The 18,454-nt window shown below is 44.4% G+C and overlaps 1 protein-coding gene across 5 annotated transcripts in view; it reads left to right on the plus strand.

The window, feature by feature from the left end:
* Nucleotides 1–11,616: 11,616 nt before the first annotated feature.
* Nucleotides 11,617–18,454, plus strand: part of ETV3 (ETS variant transcription factor 3) — a 71,680-nt gene continuing 64,842 nt past the window's right edge. Inside the window, exons 1-5 of one of the 5 annotated variants that reach the window (XM_055583906.1) lie at nt 11,617–11,853; nt 12,250–12,597; nt 13,800–13,858; nt 14,453–14,690; nt 15,919–16,034. In XM_055583906.1, coding sequence (XP_055439881.1) covers nt 13,813–13,858; nt 14,453–14,690; nt 15,919–16,034 — 400 coding nt within the window. In that variant the 5' untranslated portion in view covers nt 11,617–11,853; nt 12,250–12,597; nt 13,800–13,812. The remainder of the gene's footprint in view (nt 11,854–12,249; nt 12,598–13,799; nt 13,859–14,452; nt 14,691–15,918; nt 16,035–18,454) is intronic. The other 4 variants (XM_055583905.1, XM_055583904.1, XM_055583907.1 and 1 more) reach the window with 4 other exon arrangements.

Here is an 18,454-nt window from a genome sequence, read left to right on the forward strand (position 1 = left end):
TCAACTCCACAGCAAGCCTATGAAGTAGATGCCGAGGGGAAAAAAAAAATACACAGAGAGGGTTATTGACTTATCCATGGTCACACTGATTAGCGAGTGCTGGAGCTGGGAATAAACCCAGATTTTATGATGTCTAACACAGGCCTTTTCCTCTACACCAGGATGTCTCCTTTTCGATAATGATGTCTGTGAGTCATCAAGAGGTTAGTTTGCAACTAGCAGACGCTGTTGAAGACATCAGGGAAGTAGGTAATATGCTTATTTTTTTAATTAAAAAATGATACAAATAGACAAAGGTTGGCATTTAGGATAAAGATCAGCTTTCTATTCTCAGCTACAGGATAATTCTGATCATTAGACAGTAGTCTGTGCCTAGTTGTTCAGACAACACCATGACTGAGCAGCGTCACTCTTTGTCTGCTCACCTTTCCGGCATCAGTTCCTCCTCTCCATCTCAATTCTACCACCTTAATTCTGTTCTCTCCTCTCTCTCTCCTGAACTTTCATAAAACTCTCAATTGGGATCCCCACTTCCAGTTATGATCCCTCAAATCATTCTAGCCAAGCTGACAGGAAGAAAGTCACAGCTCTTAGCAGCCATCAAAGATCCACTCCATGGGACTTCCCAGGTGGTCCGGTGTTTAAGAATCTGTGCTTCCACTGCAGAGGACATGGGTTCCATCCCTTGTCAGGGAACTAAGAGCCCAGATGCCACCCAGTGCAGCCAAAACAAAAAACAAAAAAGACTTACTCCATGATCCAACCCCTGCCAACCTCCACAGGTCGAGTCTTGCCCCTCCTGACTCCACTTTCGGGTTCCTACAGCACCAAAGTCTTCTTTCTACCAAGTTTCTCCCTCATAGTTGATGGCTTCTGCTCTTCTTATGATCCTCTCTTTCTGAGGTGCCCTTAGGCCATTTACTTGATCAATTTCTGCACATCTTTAAAGACCCAAGCTTGGTTGTCATCTAGACTCCTCTCCTTGTCCCTACAGTGCCCTATCTCCACACCACAAGGCCTCTATCCATGAATGTATCGACTACAATGCTTGTAGGTTTGTGTAACAGGACTCCCACACGTAAAGCAGCTTAAACAATAGGGGCTTGTTGTTTCTTTACAAGACATCCGGAAGTAGGTGGTTCCCGAGTTGGTTCAGTGATGTCAGGGACTGTTAGCCTCTCACCAATTCCTTCGGACCTTCTGCAAGATGACTGCAGCGGATCTAAATTCATGACAACATCCAAATTCAGGGAAGACCCATTCGTTTTCTAGGGCTGCCATAACAGTACTACAGAAGGGAGTGCTTGAACAATGGGACTTTATTTTCTGGAGGCTCCGAGTCCAAGATTAAGGTGTTGGCAGGGCTGATTTCTTCTGAGTTCTCTCTTCTGTCTTAAATGGCCACCTTTTCCCTGTATCCTCACATGGTCTTTCCTCTGTGTATGTTCACATTTCTTCTTCTTTATGAGAACATCGGTCACCTTGGATGAGGATCCATGCCAACAGCCTCATTTTAATGTAATTATATCTTTTATTTATTTTTGGCTGTGCCGGGCCTTCCTTGCTGCTTGGGCTTTTCTCTAGTTGCAGGGAGTAGAGGCTACTCTTCAGTTATGGCGTACAGGCTTCTCATTGCAGCGTCTTCCCTTGTTTCGGAGCATGGACTGTAGGGTGAGTGGGCTTCAGGAGTTGCAGCTCCCCAGGCTCTAGAGCACAGGTTCAGTGGTTGTGGTGCACGGGCTTAGTTGCTCCGTAGCATGTGGGATCTTCTCGGATCAGGGATCGAACCGGTATCTCCTGTATTGGCAGGCAGATTCTTTACTACTAAGCCACCAGGGAAGCCCATATAACTATCTCTTTAAAGACCCCATCTCCAAATACAGTCACATTCTGAGACACTGGGTGTTAGGACTTCCACACGTGAATTTGTGGGGTTGAGGGAGGACACAGTTCAGTCCAGAACAGAAGATGAAGGTATAGGGGATCCCCTCTGGGAATATCTCTTTCAGATCAAGAATCCTTTCCAGTACTCCTCCAGTAGACTTTCAGAGTAGGATTTGGTAGCATGCCCTGTTCCTAGTTACAAGGGGAGGGTAGGAAAGTATTTTTGATTTTACAATGGGAAAAGGGTTCTGCCGGCCAGAAAGAAAGAGTTGGGAATTATTGAGCAGATTACCAAACTATCTGTTGCACGCGCCCCTGCACTGTGTGGCTGTCTGCTTATGCTTCTACCTCTCCCACTAGACTCTCAACTCTTTGAAGCAGAGACCAGTGTTCCAATCATCTGTGTACCCCCAGTGACTAGCACGGTGCCTGTCTCATAGTTAAGTACTCAGCCAGTATCTACTGAACAAATTAACACATAGAATTTAATGAATTAAATGAAACTGTTTATGCTATATTTGATTACATTAAACTCTCTTCACAAATTTGGCTTGCTCCATCTGTGGTTCACACCTTTAATTATTTGTACAGTGTATGGCTGGGCTTCCCCGGTGGCTCAGAGGTAAAGAATCTGCCTGCAATGCAGGAGACACAGGAGATGTGAGTTTGACCCCTGGGTCAGGAAGATCCCCTGGAGGAGGGCATGGCAATCCACTCCAATATTCTTGACAGGAAAATTCCATGGATAAAGGAGCCTGGCTGGCTACGGTCCATGGGGTTGAAAAGAGTAGGCCACAACTGAAGCGACTGAGCATACTCACACTTGGAGTGCAGCTAATGAAACAGTTATTTCAGTCAGAGGAGACCACATTCCATGAACTTTGCTTCCCCAAAGTCCAGCACAGGACATGGTATATAGTAATTGCTGCACGGATTGTAGAATGAATGATGGATGGATTAAAAAAATTAAAATAGATTTAATGCTTTGAAAAATATGTAAACTTAAGAAGTTATTATGTTTTCTAGAAAAATGTCTTCCAGAAATGGGCATCCCTTCTGCCCTACTGGTACTTGTAAAGGTGGTATATTACCTGGTATTGATACCTCCTAGAAGGGGGCAACAGAGGTTGAGATGGTTGGATAGCATCACTGAGTCAATGGACATGAGTTTGAGCAAGCTCCAGGAGACAGTGAAGGGCAGGGAAGCCTGGCGTGCTGCAGTCCATGGGGTCACAAAGAGTCGGTCATGGCTCAGCGACTGAACAGCAACAATAATGTCTATCCTATTCTATTCTAACAAAGAATGATCCTCATGAGCTTGGCCAGGGAGCCTATAACGCTTAGACCAATTTCATCTGAGAAGGAAAGATAGACTAACAACTGTGAGCTGAGCTCTTTATGTGATACTTGATTTGTGGAGTTGTAGGAAGGATGTCACAGATCCACAGAAAGCACTGCTGCATGTTACATTTGGTCCACAAAAACCCCATGATCTGGTCATCCATGTTCTACAGAATAAGGAAGAATCAGGCACTCTAGCCAATGAATGGCATTAGTTGTGGGGATAAGTGACTTATTTGGTGGCAGTTCCCCAATGCTAGAAAGGCTCTCACAATTTCCATCTAATTCCAACTTTCCTCTCTGCATCAAGAGGGACTTCCCTGGTGATCCAGTGGTTAAGAATCCACACTTCCAAAGCAGGGGGCATGGGTTCAATCCCTGGTCTAGGAACTAAGATCCTACATGCCACGCAGTGTGGCCACCAAAAAAAAAAAAATTTAACTTAAAAAAAAAAAGGGAAGGCAGTTAAGGGTGGAATTACATAGAGTCAAGGAGGAGCAGGGGAGACGAAAACTCAAAGTTGCCACAAGTAACTGGGTTCCCAGAGGCAGTGGATTTTGGCACCAGGAGACTCACTTGTATAACCTTGAGTTCAGTCTCCTCGCTATTTCAGACCCAAGGGACCCACATCTCCCTCATGCAGTTCAAGTAATGAGGTTCAATTAAAACATTCACGTTCAATTAGAGTTTCAGGGATTCAGGGGCAATGTTAGTACAAAATATTTTCCACAAGGAATGTAAGAGAAACTCGCACTGCTCTGGGCCACATTGACATGTAGGGGCAGGAGAGGACTTGGTCTGCAAACAGCACCTGCATAATGTAGACAGTGAACAAGATGGCACTTGTGTGTGTGTGTGTTTGTGCTTCTGCAGTGCCTACTCTCTGTGCCCCGGGTGCTTTCCTAACAGCCAGAAGAAGGTGTGTGCGCTAGGGTGTTTTCCTTCCAAGTCGAGATTTTTTTCTTCTTTCCTTCAAGTATTAGCAGCCCAGATTTTTGCTGCAAAATCAAGACCTGTTATTATAATTATTGTGATTTTTTTAATTGTGCCAATGAACCTGGTCCTAATGCATTATTGCAAGCACATTAGCCAAGTCCATTACAATAATCTATTGTTGAGAGGAAAAATATCCTGGCAGTACATGTATCTAGAAGTCCGCCTTCTGAATTGATGCCAAAATAGGATAGATTCCCGGTTCCTTACGATGTCCAGCTCCCACCCCCCTTCCCTGCTGCCAACATAATGACGAGCTTCACTTTGATGTTCTCTGCTTTCACAGTGGCTTTAACTCTCTGCCAGAGTCTCATGCACTAAACACTCTGCTATTTGAAATCCCATTACCTGTAACTCTGCTACCTGGCATCTCACAGATCAAAGGTGTAATAATTGAGGAGACACTGCAGTGACTTCTGAACCATTTAGAAAATACTTGATTATGTTTAGAATAGTTTAACATTGGCCTTTCAGCATATTCTGCGTTTTTTCAGATGCAAATACAGTTGCCCCAAATACAGTTTATCAATAAATGACACCAATAATATACTCTAATAAATCAAGATGATGTAGACAGGCTAGAATGAATAACATCAAAACCAACCAAATAAAGATTGACAAGAATTAATGTAACTTGAAGTCTGGCATTTAGATTTTAAAACTACTTAACAGAAGAGTCCTGGGTAACAGTTCCCAAAAGAACGCCATGAATATTCTGACTATCCTGTTCAGCAATGTGGCTTCCCAGGTGGCTTAGTGGTAAAGAATCCACCTGCCAATGCAGTAGACGCAGGGTCAATCCCTGGGTCAGAAAGATCCCTTGGAGGAGGAAATGGCAACCCACTCCAGTATTCTTGCCTGGATAATCCCATGGGTAGAGGAGCCTGGTGGGCTACAGTCCATGGGCTTGCAAAGGGTCGGACACGACTGAGTGAGCACACACACCCCCTCAGCAGTGTACTGTGGCCTCTGAAAAAGTCAATCCTATCCCTCCCCCCCCAAAAAAGGAGGGTGGAGAGCATCTGAATAAAGGAGGCAGAATAGTTTTACTCTTACTTTGCTCAGACCAGGTCTGTGAAGCACAGTGTCTAGTTACTGAAGCCACATTTGCAGAGAAAAGGAACTAAGGAGGTTTTTTTTTTCCAGCAATGGCTAATGGAGGCATAATACCTGTCTTCAAATAACTGATGAACTGTCACACAGAAGAAACACTAATCTTCATAGCCCCAGTGCCCAGAACTAGGAGTCATGGCTAGTCATGTCAATGGAACACATTTCAGCTCCATATAAGGAAGAACTTTCTATAATGAGGGTGATCTAAACATTGAATTTGGATGAATCAGGAGGTACAAAGAGGACTTCTAGAGTATGGTAATTTCTGTTCTCTGCCTGGGTGGTAGGTACTTTGTTTTATTATTGTTCTGCATCTGATACATGTATACTTTCATATGCTTTTTTGTAGATGTAATATATTTTTTAAAATATTGAAAAAATACAGGTGTCTAGCAAAGCAGTGACCTCCTTATCATCATGAGGGTCCAAGAAGAGGCTGGGAGCACTGAGAGAAGGGATGTGATAGATGACCTCTGACACTCATTCCATCTCTAAGATTCTACACATCTAAATATATGTGCACAATTATTAAAGGAACACTTTAAAAAATATTCTTAAAGTGATTACCTGTTAATTAACTAGGTCTGAGGCCTCACTCCATTTTCACTACAACTATTATTAGTGTTTGTTAGACTATGATCTCCAAGTCTATTACAGTGATTATCATTTTATTGGCCATTATATAATGAAAATTAGATAGACACAGTCTTTGCCCACTTAAGATGACAAACAATGTGGACAGTCATAAAGAGAATATAGTGAGAGCTGGATATGAACAGTGAATAAATACGAAAGACAGCAAAAGATTTATATGGCAAACAGGTCAAGGTTCAGCTTGGGAAACAAATATCCTAGGGTCTTAGAAGAAAACATCCTATATAAGTTAAGACCAAGAAATCTAGCCCTCTGCTCCAGTTAACTTCAGCAGGCTTTCTGAAAGAAGTGAACCTTCAGAAATAGATGGATTCTAGATTCCTAGAATCCATCTATTTCTGAAGGTTCACTTCAGAAATAATATTTAGTCAAATTTTATTCTCTTATAATCAGTTCTCTTCACTTTATCGAAGACAAAACTGAGTCACAATGAATGGGAATAAGTTAATTTCATATATACCCTTCAGTCTTGGACCTCATCAGTGTAAACAGTCTAAATTCCCTGGTGGTCCAGTGGTTAAAACTCCCCACTTTCATTGCTGGACGGCATGGGTTCAATCCCTGGTCCCGGAACTAGGATCCCACAAGCCACGCGGCATGATTCTGGCAATCAAACATTTGGTTAGGGCAAACTTTCTCCTAGGCTGTCAGGGGACAAGAAAGTCAGAATAACTTAAGTGGCCATTTCCTCGTGTTAATCTTGTTCTCCTGATCTGTTCCTTCTTGATCTCTCACTACCTTCTCCACAGTGTTGATTTGACATGAAGGAACCAAGACCTAGAAAAGGGAAATGAGAGGAAGGGGTATTTGTGGATTGTGATGGACGTGGAATCAGGGAGAGTCCTTGAGTCCCTAAGTCACTGCTAAATAAACAATCAGGCTCTCTACTCCTTCTGGCTGAGCTGTGACTCTGGGCAAAGTAACTTCTGCTTTGGACTCACTTAACCTTTAATCTGGGGATCCCCACTCATATTACTGACATTAATTCCTCTAGCCTCACAACAACCTTGAGTTGATGGGAAAACTAAACCAAAACACAAAATCCTATGAGATACTTGAGTCCAATGTGGTAAAATGCAAATAATATTTAGTCAAATTTTATCCTCTTGTAATCATTTCTCTTCACTTTATCGAAGACAAAACTGAGTCACAATGAATGGGGATAAGTTAATTTCATATATACCCTTCAGTCTTTGACCTCATCAGTATAAACAGTCTAAAGTGTTAGCCATGTCAGACTTTTTGGGACCCCATGGACTGTAGGCCACCAGGATCCTCTGTCCATGGTATTTTCCAGGCAATAATACTGGAGTGGGTTGCCATTCCCTTCTCCAGGGGATCTTCCTGACTCAGGGATCAAATTCAGGTCTCCTGCACTGCAAGCAGATTCTTTACCATCTGAGCCACCAAGGAAGACTGTAAATAGTCTAATGTTACAGTATTTTTCTTTCTGGAATTTCCTGTCATGGTCACTTTATAAATGGGGAAACCAAGGCACAGAGTGATTGAAATATACTGCCTCAATGTACTGTCTTCATAAGATAGTGCCTAGATGAGAAACTCAAGAACACTAATTCTCAAGGCAAAATTCTTTTTCCATTAGATTCCTACCCAAGTTTGAAACATTAAATCCACTCAAAGTTTGTGGAATTAGGTGATAAGTGCTGTAAAGTCTGAGCTCTTGATACCAAGAACAGAGTAGGGTCTGGGGTAGCAACAAAAGTAATCAGGATCCTTGACTTTCGTAAAGGGTTTCATAGTTGACAAGCACGCCACAGACACTGCTACACTCTGTCCTCACCAAGGACATCAGTAGCATGCCCCTTTTACAGATGAGGAGGCTGAAACTCAGAGGCTAGTCAGAACACAGTTCATTAGGAAGGGGCACAAATGAGATGGAAACTCGGGTCTTCTGAATCCAAGTTTACTGAAGACACACTTTGGGGAAAAGAGGCTACCTGGTTTTTACTGGGAGACTTGGTGGACTCTGAGGGAGATAGGAAGAAGCTAGTCTTAGCAGCACATTCTCAGAAAAGGAAATTATCATCATTAGGCATTTCAAATGATGACACAGAACTGCTCTGGGCACTGTGGGGACCTATCAACTGCAGCTCTAACCTCTGAGGGCCTGCAATCTAAGACAAACACACAAAGAACAAATATGTACATGACATACAGATGGTATCTAAGAGTAGAGCTACTACGGTGATCTACAGCAAGAATAGAGAGGAAAGCCTGTGAGTGCATAAATACAAACGGGAACAATACAGAAAAGTGAGCCAGGGAAGAAAGAAACACACACACCAATTCAGAAAGGGGTTTTTTTTGGAAGGAAAACAGTTTTTTGAGTTCTTTTTTCCCTCTCTTTTAAGTTAAGAAGCAATGGATTAGCTGTGTTGCAGCCAGAGTAGAGAGTGTGAGATTTAAAACAGAAATTTATCCTTAGGCCTATGGAACAATCATAAAGATGGGTAGGAAGAGGGGGAAGGCAGTGAGTGGACAAAGAGGGTCTTTGAGCAAGTGGAAGTTCAAGAGAAATTTACCTGTCTTGACTCCCGGACTGTATCTAAGTGTTTCCACCCCCATGCTTTCAGAAAACTCAAGCTCTCCACACTTCAGGAACAAGAAATTCCAAGTTGGGAAGCCTGTTTGCAGTGGGTGAAGAAAGCAGCAGTGCCATGGTGGAGGAGATAAGAACCCTGGATATGTGAAGGCAAGGTTCCGACATGAAGCCAAGAAGTCCCTATCTCGCCCTCAATCTCCATCTCCCCAGATTCTAACACCACAGGAGAGGTTCCCAGGGCAAAACTCACTTATCTGGATCCACAAATTGTTAGAGAGTTTCCAGTTTGCTTTAAACAAACCCAAATTTACCTGTTGAGTTTCAGGCCAGTGATGAGATTCTTAAGGTAAAAACTCTTTTGAGCTCTGCTGGCATATAAACATTTCTCAATGTATCAAATCAGACTCCAGCCAGGTAGAGATACCTATTTGTCTCTGTTAATTTTTGTTTACTTAAGTCATCCTTCGGAGCCTTAATTAGCAAGAGAAGCTGCAGCAAGGGACCTGCAGGAGACTGGGCCGTTTGCTTGCGTTTAGTCGCTCAGTCGTGTCTGACTTTTTGGGACCTCATGGACTGCAGCCCACCAGGCACCTCTGTCCATGGCATCCTCCAGGCAAGAATAGTAGAGTGGGTAGCCATTCCCTTCTCCAGTGGGATCTTCCTGACCCCAGGGTCGAACCTGGGTCTCCCACACTGCAGGCAGATTCTTTACCATCTGAGCCACCAGAGAAGCCCAGGGGACTGGGCTACGAATATGCAGAGAGTCCCATACTCTGATGCTGGCTCCTTGTAGCACGCAAGATCTCTGGAGGTGAAGTGCTGGCTTATCCATGACAATTTGAGACATGAGTCAAAGGTTAGCAATTTCATACTTTCAGAGGAGGCTGCTCATCCTAGTTTCTGAGTTGACACAAATACTAAGATGTGTATGGGTGGTATGAGAATTTGAGGATTTTTATGATGGTTCTTATGACTATTTTCACCGACATTTGTTTCTCTGCCATATTTATAATGTGCCATTTTGTCCTCTAACCACTCTACATGTATTAACACACTTAATACAACCACGTGAGTAGACACTATAGGTATTATGTTCATAGAGAAGTTGAGTAACTTAACCAAGGTCACACAGCTAGTCAGTGAAGGCACTAGGACCTGACTACAATTTACATCATTTAGCTAAACCCCTTTTTTTCTTTCCCCATACTGCTCAGCTTGCAGGATCTCAGTTCGCTGACCAGGGAGAGAACCTGTGCCCTGGCAGTGAAAGCCTGAATCCTAACCACCAGGCAACCAGGGAACTCCCCAAATTCCAATACTTTTAAAAGAATGTTTAACCAAATACCTGACATCTACATATAAAGCATTGTTCTAGGTCCTATGCAGAAGATACAAAGGATATATAGACAGTTCCTGAACTTAAGAGACTCACTGTATAGCTGAAAATACTGGTAAAATGTTACCAAGCTCAAGTTCGTAGTGCTTACAGCATGACAGGACAATATATCAAGAAATGAGCTGTTGGGGCAAGGAAGAGCAACTTTTATTCAGAAAGCCTGGAGACAGAGAAGATGGTGGATTAGTGTCCCAAAGAATCTTCCCTGAGTTAGAATTCAAGCGTCTTTTATATTAAACAGGGATGGGGGTAAAGTCCTGATTCCAGGATGTGTTAACTTCTTCAGAACTTCCTGCAGCCACTTCCAAGAGGGTCTAGTCAGGAGGTTTCCTATGTGCTAAAGAAAGATGCTTCAAATTAACACTCATTACATGGGAGGCACAGTTCCCAGAGGTGGTCCGCAATGTACAATTTACGATTACAGGCAGCATTTCTTGAGTGATTAACTTGAAGAAAAGCAGTAGAATACAAAGGTTAAAGCAATCTATTCTTCCCTATTACAGTAATCTTTATATGGCACTGAAATTTTTCTCATTTTATTCACCTGCATAGGATTTTCTCACTAGAAAAGACCCTGTATCACCAACACCATTCTCTTTTCTTTTTAAACAGAAAATGCAACTGTAGCCCCAGAAGGGACCAACTTACTAGCTAATTTACAGTAACTAGAGAACAGCGAGTGGCAAACCCACAACTGGAAGCCAACTTCTCTAACTAATGGTGATGTTTCATGTTCTTCTTGGCATTCAGGACATAAACGTGTAGTTAGAACAGTGGTACAAAACAAAGTTTATTCCTTTATCCAAATTGTCATTCAATTCCATTTCTCTTCTTCACTTCTGGCACATTCTTACTGATCATTTCAACTCACTTCAACTTTACTGATCCCCATTCCTCCCTTTTTTTTTTTTTTCCTTTTGGAGTAAAACTAGGCCTTGACATCACTCAAACATACTGGGCTGCGATGGAGCTAATGTTGAACTGTTTGAGGTCCTTTACTATTAAAAAGAACCTTAAAGGAAGAACGAAAAGTGTTTTGGACAAGATGCTAGTCATTGCTTGAGCAGGAACAAAAGAAAAAAAGAAAGGAGAGATGTATCTGAATGACTTAGGGAGACGTGCAAGTTGTTTAGGACAAATTAAGCTAAATGCAGAGGGGCAGGGATCAACGAAGAAACTTCACAATCCCCTTAAGTGTGGGCGGAGGGGGTAAAAATGCCGAAGCAAGGCGATTCACATAAAGCCTCACGGAGTCTTTTCAAAGTATCTGAAAAGACTCTTTAAGAGGGTAAAGAACGCCCTCTGAGGTCCGCGGGTGTCTCTTCCCATTGTGAAGCCTCTCCTCTCTGGGAGGTCGCAGGCCCCTTTTAAGGAGAAACGGAGGACCCCACCCTCTCAGTGGTCTGGGGGAAGCTTCAAGTCGGAGCCGGGCCCCTTCCAGTGAGAACTGCGAGGTGCCCTCCGGCGACAGGTGAGACCCCCCGGGGCACAGCCTAGTCCACACCCGACCGGCGGGAAAGCCCGCCGCATCCCCCTGCTAGTCCCGCCGACCACAGGCCCGTCGCCCGGCCACCGGCCACGAGCGTGCGTAACGTGCCCCCGCAGCGTGACGCACGGGCCGCGCCGGGGAAGCTGCGCGGGCAGCGCGGCGGGAGGAGCGCGCGGCGGGGGCGGGGTGCGGGCGGAAGCCAGCGTCTGCGGAAAGGAGAAAGGAAAGGGAGACGCGGCTGGGTGCGGCGGGGCGCGGCTGGGAGACCGGCGGGAGGGCGCCGCCTCCTCCCCCGCCCTCTCCGCTGAGGATGGAAGTGACGAAAGCAGCCGAGGAGGTCACTTCCTGCTGGGGTGGATGAGGAGGAGCCGGAGACGCCGCGGAGGAGACCGGACCGAAGACCGACCGTGCCGGGGAGAGGTGAGTCCCGGCCTCGCCGCCGACTCGTCCGGGCCGACCCCCAAGCTTCGGCGGTGACGGCGTCTCTGCGGCCGGGACAGCGGGGAGAGCCACGTACTAACCCTGCTGGGCCTCCCCCTGCGCGGGGGTGGGGGAGGGAGGGGGCCCCCGTGGCTTAGGGGCGACGGGGACCCGGGCAGCGTTCTTGCGGTGGCTCCGCGGAGCCCCGAGACCACGGGGAGAGGAAGGCCCGGTCGGCAAGCAGGTAGATAGGAGGCTCCGGGGGCTGTGGAAGCCGGGACGCGCGCGGTACCAGGCTCTGCAAACCTCACTCTATGGGGAATGGTCGCAATCCGAGGGAGGGCAAGGGGCCTGCCGGGCTGTGCAGAGTTAAGATGAGTGACCCTACTTCGACAGTGTGTCCTCGGAGTGAATTTGCGAAAGGCATGAAGAGGCGCCTCCGGACTCCTGGGAGGAAGGCCTTTATAGGTGAAATCGGAGAGTTGGGATGTCAGGAGAGAGCTTCCTGGGCACGTCATTGTTGCGGCGGGATTTGAACCCCAGAGTCGTCGTGAGTGAAGGCATTCCCATGTCAGGATAAAGATTCCGCAACCCGACAGAGCAGCCTCGTTGTTAACGTTCAAGGCAGCTTCCTGGAGTCGTGGGGAAATTAGTGTTTTTCCTCCCTCATTGTCACGGAGATGGAAGCAGCCAGGAAAGGAAACTCCTGCCTCAGCTCTGGGGCCTTGTTATTGTGTATCTTGTGTACGTAACTGTGTTTCTGTTTGTTTGTTTTCTCCTTCCTTTGGGGCATTTATCCATCTTCATTCCTTGGTAATTTCTTAGACCGAAACTTGTTGGTTGGTCTTCTAAATGTGTATGGTGAGGGGAAAAAAAAAATTTCAAAGGATCTAGAGGAATCCTAGGTTAGATGAAATTTCAAGATTAGGAATTTGTATCCACCCCGCCCTAGGGTCACCAAGGCACCTACATTCCCTCTAGACTCCTGCTAATGTTGGTGCTGAGGGCCTGTCATTCACCCTGGGGAACTGCCTGAGTAAGGGTAAATCTGCCTTCTCCTGCTTGCATATCTCTCTGGCCATTTTACTCTTCCCTGCTTTTTGCTAAAGGAGTAACAGACACAGGCTGCTTGCTGCTAGGAGCAGGAAATTTATTAAGGAACTGTAAATCTGGATGGAATGAATGCAAATCACAGCCAGACTCCCTCCACTTGTTGAACAGAAGGTTCCCAAAAATGCTTGCTTCTTTTTTCCTTTCTGTTAAAGGGAGAAAATGTAAATTTTTTTCTCAGAGAAAAATGGGAGTAGTGTGAGTTTTCGTGTATAGAGTAACTGTACGTATGGTGTGTTTACTTCCTGTATCCCAGGGTGTTTTTCAAGGAGGAAGGGGCAGTTTCTGACTGGGAGGAGTTTTCCTTTTCCCATCTCACATAATTCAGGAAAGTAAATCAAAATCAGATGTTCATTCTTGAGTGGCAATCAGATGGATTTGGGTTTTGGTTTTTTGGTTTTTTTTTTACTCTTTAAACTGGTACATCTGGGTGAACTCAGGCTTGTGTATCTTGGCATCTAGGCCTGTCTAGTAATAGAAGACAAACTGTTTGACTTGTTCTGGCTGCCTTTTTGGACTCATTTCACCATACCCTTCCTTTTTTTACATTTGAAAGATTGGTCAGGAGGGAGAAAGCAAATATTAAAAACAGTGTTTACTATTTGTGGTTTAAAGTCAGGTAAGAGATGAATTATGGTCTTTGAAGTTGATGACCTGAGGATCATCATTTCACGACTTGAGGATTAGCACTCTGGAAGTGACATGTTTGAAAGAGGGTTACATAAAGAGGGAAAGATGAGGAAATGGAAGTTTGGGAAAAGGCTGTGGCAGAAAACCTTGGGAGGATAAAAAACACAGAACACCTTAAATTAATTGACATGGCTTGTGTCTCTCAGCAGGAGGGTGAAAATGAAAGCGGGCTGTAGCGTCGTGGAAAAGCCAGAAGGAGGTGGAGGTGAGCAGAAGCTAATCAGTCATTTTCTGATGTACCTGGAATGTCCCTCAGTGGTCCCTTTTCTCTTCACGTGGGCTTGGTTCACAAATGCCAGACTGACTGACCGCCTCCTGACAGGGTAGATACTGCTAGGACAGTTGTATGCTTTTTCCTATGGATGAATGTTAACAAATGTGGTCACCACACCCTCATTTCCAAGCTTTCGAGTCTCTTTCCTCTTAGAGAAACAATTCCAACCTTGGGGAAAAGGTGCTGTTTTCTAAAACATTGTTTTTCCTGTGTGTTCCCTTGGAAACTTTCATGTCCTCACAGGAAGTAGGCATGAGATTTAGTAAAGTCTGAGAGGGGAAAAGATTAGGACACCTGGCTGCTGCTACCCAGCTCTTATCAGATTTAATGATTGCCACAAGGAAAGGTAACTTCGGTCTGCCTTCCTCTGCACTGTTGTGATTAGCCCCAGTTGACTGAAAGGGTGTTCGTGGCATGTTTGCACAGCACTCTAGAGTTTCTGAGCGTCGGAATGTGAAGCTGGGGATACTGGTATGTATGTTCCTAGCTCCTGACTACCTTGATCTTGCCCTTTTCATATTAAAGGGTATCAGTTTCCTGATTGGGCCTATAAAACAGAGTCGTCCCCGGGCTCCCGGCAGATCCAGCTGTGGCACTTCATCCTGGAGCTGCTGCAGAAGGAGGAGTTCCGCCATGTCATTGCCTGGCAGCAGGGAGAGTATGGGGAATTTGTCATCAAGGATCCAGACGAGGTGGCCCGCCTCTGGGGCCGCAGGAAGTGCAAACCACAGATGAATTACGACAAGCTGAGCCGAGCTCTGAGGTAGGGGAAAGAATTCCCAAATCCATTGTGTTAACAGATTGGAAAGAGGCTTAAGTAGTTTGGTACGTGTTAGATAAAAAGGTATCAGGTAATGAGAGACGACACTAGTGAATACTGTGTAGCTTTACAGCGGGAGTAGAAGAGCTGTTAAATCTGGGTGGCATAGGCACAGGAGGAGAAAAGGCATATCTTTGGTTGTATGTAGGAGGGAATTCCAACGTGGCTGGCACTGGATCCTGACAGCCGATTCTGCTCTGTAGTGGGCGAGAATGTGTGGTGAAACCTGGATTGGAGCTAATTTGTAATCCAAAGATTAGTTTAGACTTCCCTGTTGGAAATATATTAGACTGTCTCTTCTTTAGGCTGTCCTGAAAGACACTAGAAAAAGAGTGAAGCAGGCACACAAGAGGACTGCTCAGTGCTTGGCAGGGCCCTCGCTGTTGAGGAGCCAGTCAGCTCAATGGGCTGTCGGTTCGTAGTTTGCTCCAGCTTGTCTATAAAGATTGGTCACTCGAAGTTTTCTCAGGTTCTCTTTTCCCCTTGCCAGTGTTTATATTTCATAACCCTTTACCCCTCCAGGGGTGTTTATAATCTATGCCACTGAATATATTCAAGGTTCTAGGTACATTGAAATTCCCCTGCCTTCCTTCATTGTGTGACCCCGAATGTAAAATCTGAGCAGCAACATTGCTGGAGCCTCTCACTTCTTTTGAAAATGAAGTAGGCCAAGCTGACTGCTATTTTCCAGCTCAGAATGTACCATTATTTGACTTGCCACCATAAAACAGTTCTACATTCCTTTGTCTATGCCTTGAGCTTAGGCCTCCAGACTAACCACATCAGGTCTCCCAAGAGATTTGTCTGCCCCCACCTGGGGAAGGCAGAAAAGAGAAACGAAGCAGTGACGTATAGTAGAACAGGAAGGAAATGGACTAAAGAATTGAAACCGTGGAGAGATAGACAAGAAAAGGGTTGGGGCTCAAATAGGTGTACAGGATCTCAAAGAGAGATTGTCTTTGTAAAGGACTGGAATCCTGTTGAAAATTGAATCTGACAAGTAAGCTCTTAGGTCTCCCAGCTCTAACCTGAGGGCAAAGCTGCAAAAGAATGATAGTGATGTTCGCAAGTAATACTCTAAGCAAGAGCTGTTGATTGTCATGGTTACCTAAGTGTATCAAAAACGGTCAGTAGCTAGAAGACGATTTGACATGCATTCTTGTTTTTACAGATACTATTACAACAAGAGGATCCTTCATAAAACAAAAGGGAAAAGATTTACTTATAAATTTAACTTCAACAAGCTGGTGATGCCCAACTACCCATTCATCAACATTCGGTCAAGTGGTAAGATGCCAACTCTCTTGGTGGGGAGTAAATTCCAAGTTAAAAAAGAATTTTAAAAACCCAGGTCTTCAGATTTGTCATGTTTAAGGGGTATTTAGAAACACCACAGTAATATGATCCCCTGGATTCCCCCTGCCAACTAGTCTCATTCTTCTCACAGGAAGTGATAGACTGCAGCACTGAGATAGATTTGGTTGATTTGGGTCTGTTTTCTGCATATTATCTGTCATCTCCTAGATATTATTGCACTGTCCTGTTTAGGAATATTATTCCATAGGTTTGTGTTGATCCTTAAGTTCAGGATTCAGAATTTCAACACCCAGCCCAGTGGCTCTTTCACAGACCAGAAGTAGTTTCTAAAACACTTCCGATTTTCTATGAAACAACCAAGCTCACCCTTATCAAGTGAATCTCATCAAAACCACAGCATCCTTGATCACAGAAGGGGAGGTTCATATGTTTGCAGTGAAAAGCAGTGCCTTTGATCTGCACTAACAACTCCTCGGAGAACAAGACTCTGGGGTTACTTGACCTTCTCTCCTCTGAAGTGTTGCAAGGCTTCCCCTCTAGGCTCTCCACAGGATAGCTTTCCATTACAGCTTTTCACGGAGGTTTTGGGTCTGCCTCTCAGCGAAGAAGAAGGCAGTCTCTGATAAGGATGTTTGTTTCAAATGCAAATCGGGCCCCTGCCTAAGAAAACAGATTGTATTTTACTAATTTCTGAGGAGTCCATCAGTGCTCTGTCTTTGTGGAATTGTATAAGGCAAAGAAATCTGCTTATGACTCTGTAGTATTACAACTTCTCAGGGAAAAGTTGAAAGAAACTTGAAAATTTAGAGCAGGGGTGTGGCTGAGAGAATATGCTGAGATCTGTGGCAGATATGTAATTACTACACACAACAAGTTAGGGCAGTTTTAGCTTGATGCTGCTATCATTACAGTTCCATCTCCCCTGTAACCACTCCCTCCTGTCCCTGGGGCATGCATTTAAAAAAAAAAAAAACTATTGGAATGCATCTCTCTAATTACAACCTGTTTTCTTTCCTTGTGCCTGAGGGAGAGGTGTTAGGAAATCAAACCTGTTCTAACCACTGGCATCTTGTTTCCTCTATTTTTCACTCTTGCCCCCTCCCTGTGTATCTAGAGGAATTTTGACTCTAGGAGTCAGTTCTTTGCATCAGGTGGCCAAAGTATTGAAGTTTAAGCTTCAGCTTCAGTCCTTCCAATGAATATTCAGGACTGATTTCCTTCAGGATTGACTGGTTGGATCTCCTTGCAGGCCAAGAGACTCTCACGAGTCTTCAACACCACAGCTCAAAAGCATCAATTCTTAGGGGCTCAGCATTCTTTATAGTTCAGCTCTCAAGTCCATACATAACTACTGGAAAAACCATAGCTTTGACTAGACGGACCTTTGTTGGCAAAGTAATGTCTCTGCTTTTTAATATGCTGTCTCGGTTGGTCATAACTTTTCTTCCAAGGAGCAAGCGTCTTTTAATTTCATGGCTGCACTCAGCATCTGCAGTGATTTTGGAGCCCAGGAAAATAAAGTCTCTCACTGTTTCCATTGTTTCCCCATCTGTTTGCCATGAAGTGATGGGACTGGATGCCGTGATTTTAGTTTTCTGAATGTTGAGTTTAAGCCAACTTTTTCACTCTTTCTCTTTCACTTTCATCAAGAGGCTCTTTAGTTCTTTACTTTCTGCCATAAGGGTGGTGTCATCTGCATATCTGAAGTTATTGATATTTCTCCCAGCAATCTTGATTCCAGCCTGTGCTTCTTCCAGCCCAGCATTTCTCATGATGTACTCTTCATATAAGTTAAATAAGCAGGGTGACAATATACAGCCTTGAGGTACTCCTTTCCCAATTTCGAAGCAGTCTGTTGTTCCATGTCCAGTTCTAACTGTTACTTCGTAACCTGCATGCAGATTTCTCAGGAGGCAGGGCAGGTGGTCTGGTATTTCCATCTCTTTCAGAATTTTCACTGTTTGTTGTGATCCACACAGTCAAAGGCTTTGGCATAGTCAATAAAGTAGAAGTAGGTGTTTTCCTGGAACCCTCTTGCTTTTCTGATGATCCAGTGTATGTTGGCAATTTGATCCCTGGTTCCTCTGCCTTTTCTAAAACCAGCTTGAACATCTGGAAGTTCATGGTTCACGTACTGTTGAAGCCTGGCTTGGAGAATTTTGAGCATAACTTTACTAGCATGTGAGATGAGTGCAATTGTGCGGTAGTTTGAGCATTCTTTGGCATTGCCTTTCTCTGGGATTGGAATGAAAACTGACATTTTCCAATCCTGTGGCCACTACTGAGTTTTCCAAATTTTCTGGCATATTGAGTGCAGCACTTTCACAGCATCATCTTTTAGGATTTGAAATAGCTCAACTGAAATTCCATCACCTCCACTATCTTTGTTT

Source organism: Bubalus kerabau, chromosome 6, assembly GCF_029407905.1.
Source record: "Bubalus kerabau isolate K-KA32 ecotype Philippines breed swamp buffalo chromosome 6, PCC_UOA_SB_1v2, whole genome shotgun sequence".
In the NCBI taxonomy this organism is placed as follows: domain Eukaryota; kingdom Metazoa; phylum Chordata; class Mammalia; order Artiodactyla; family Bovidae; genus Bubalus; species Bubalus kerabau.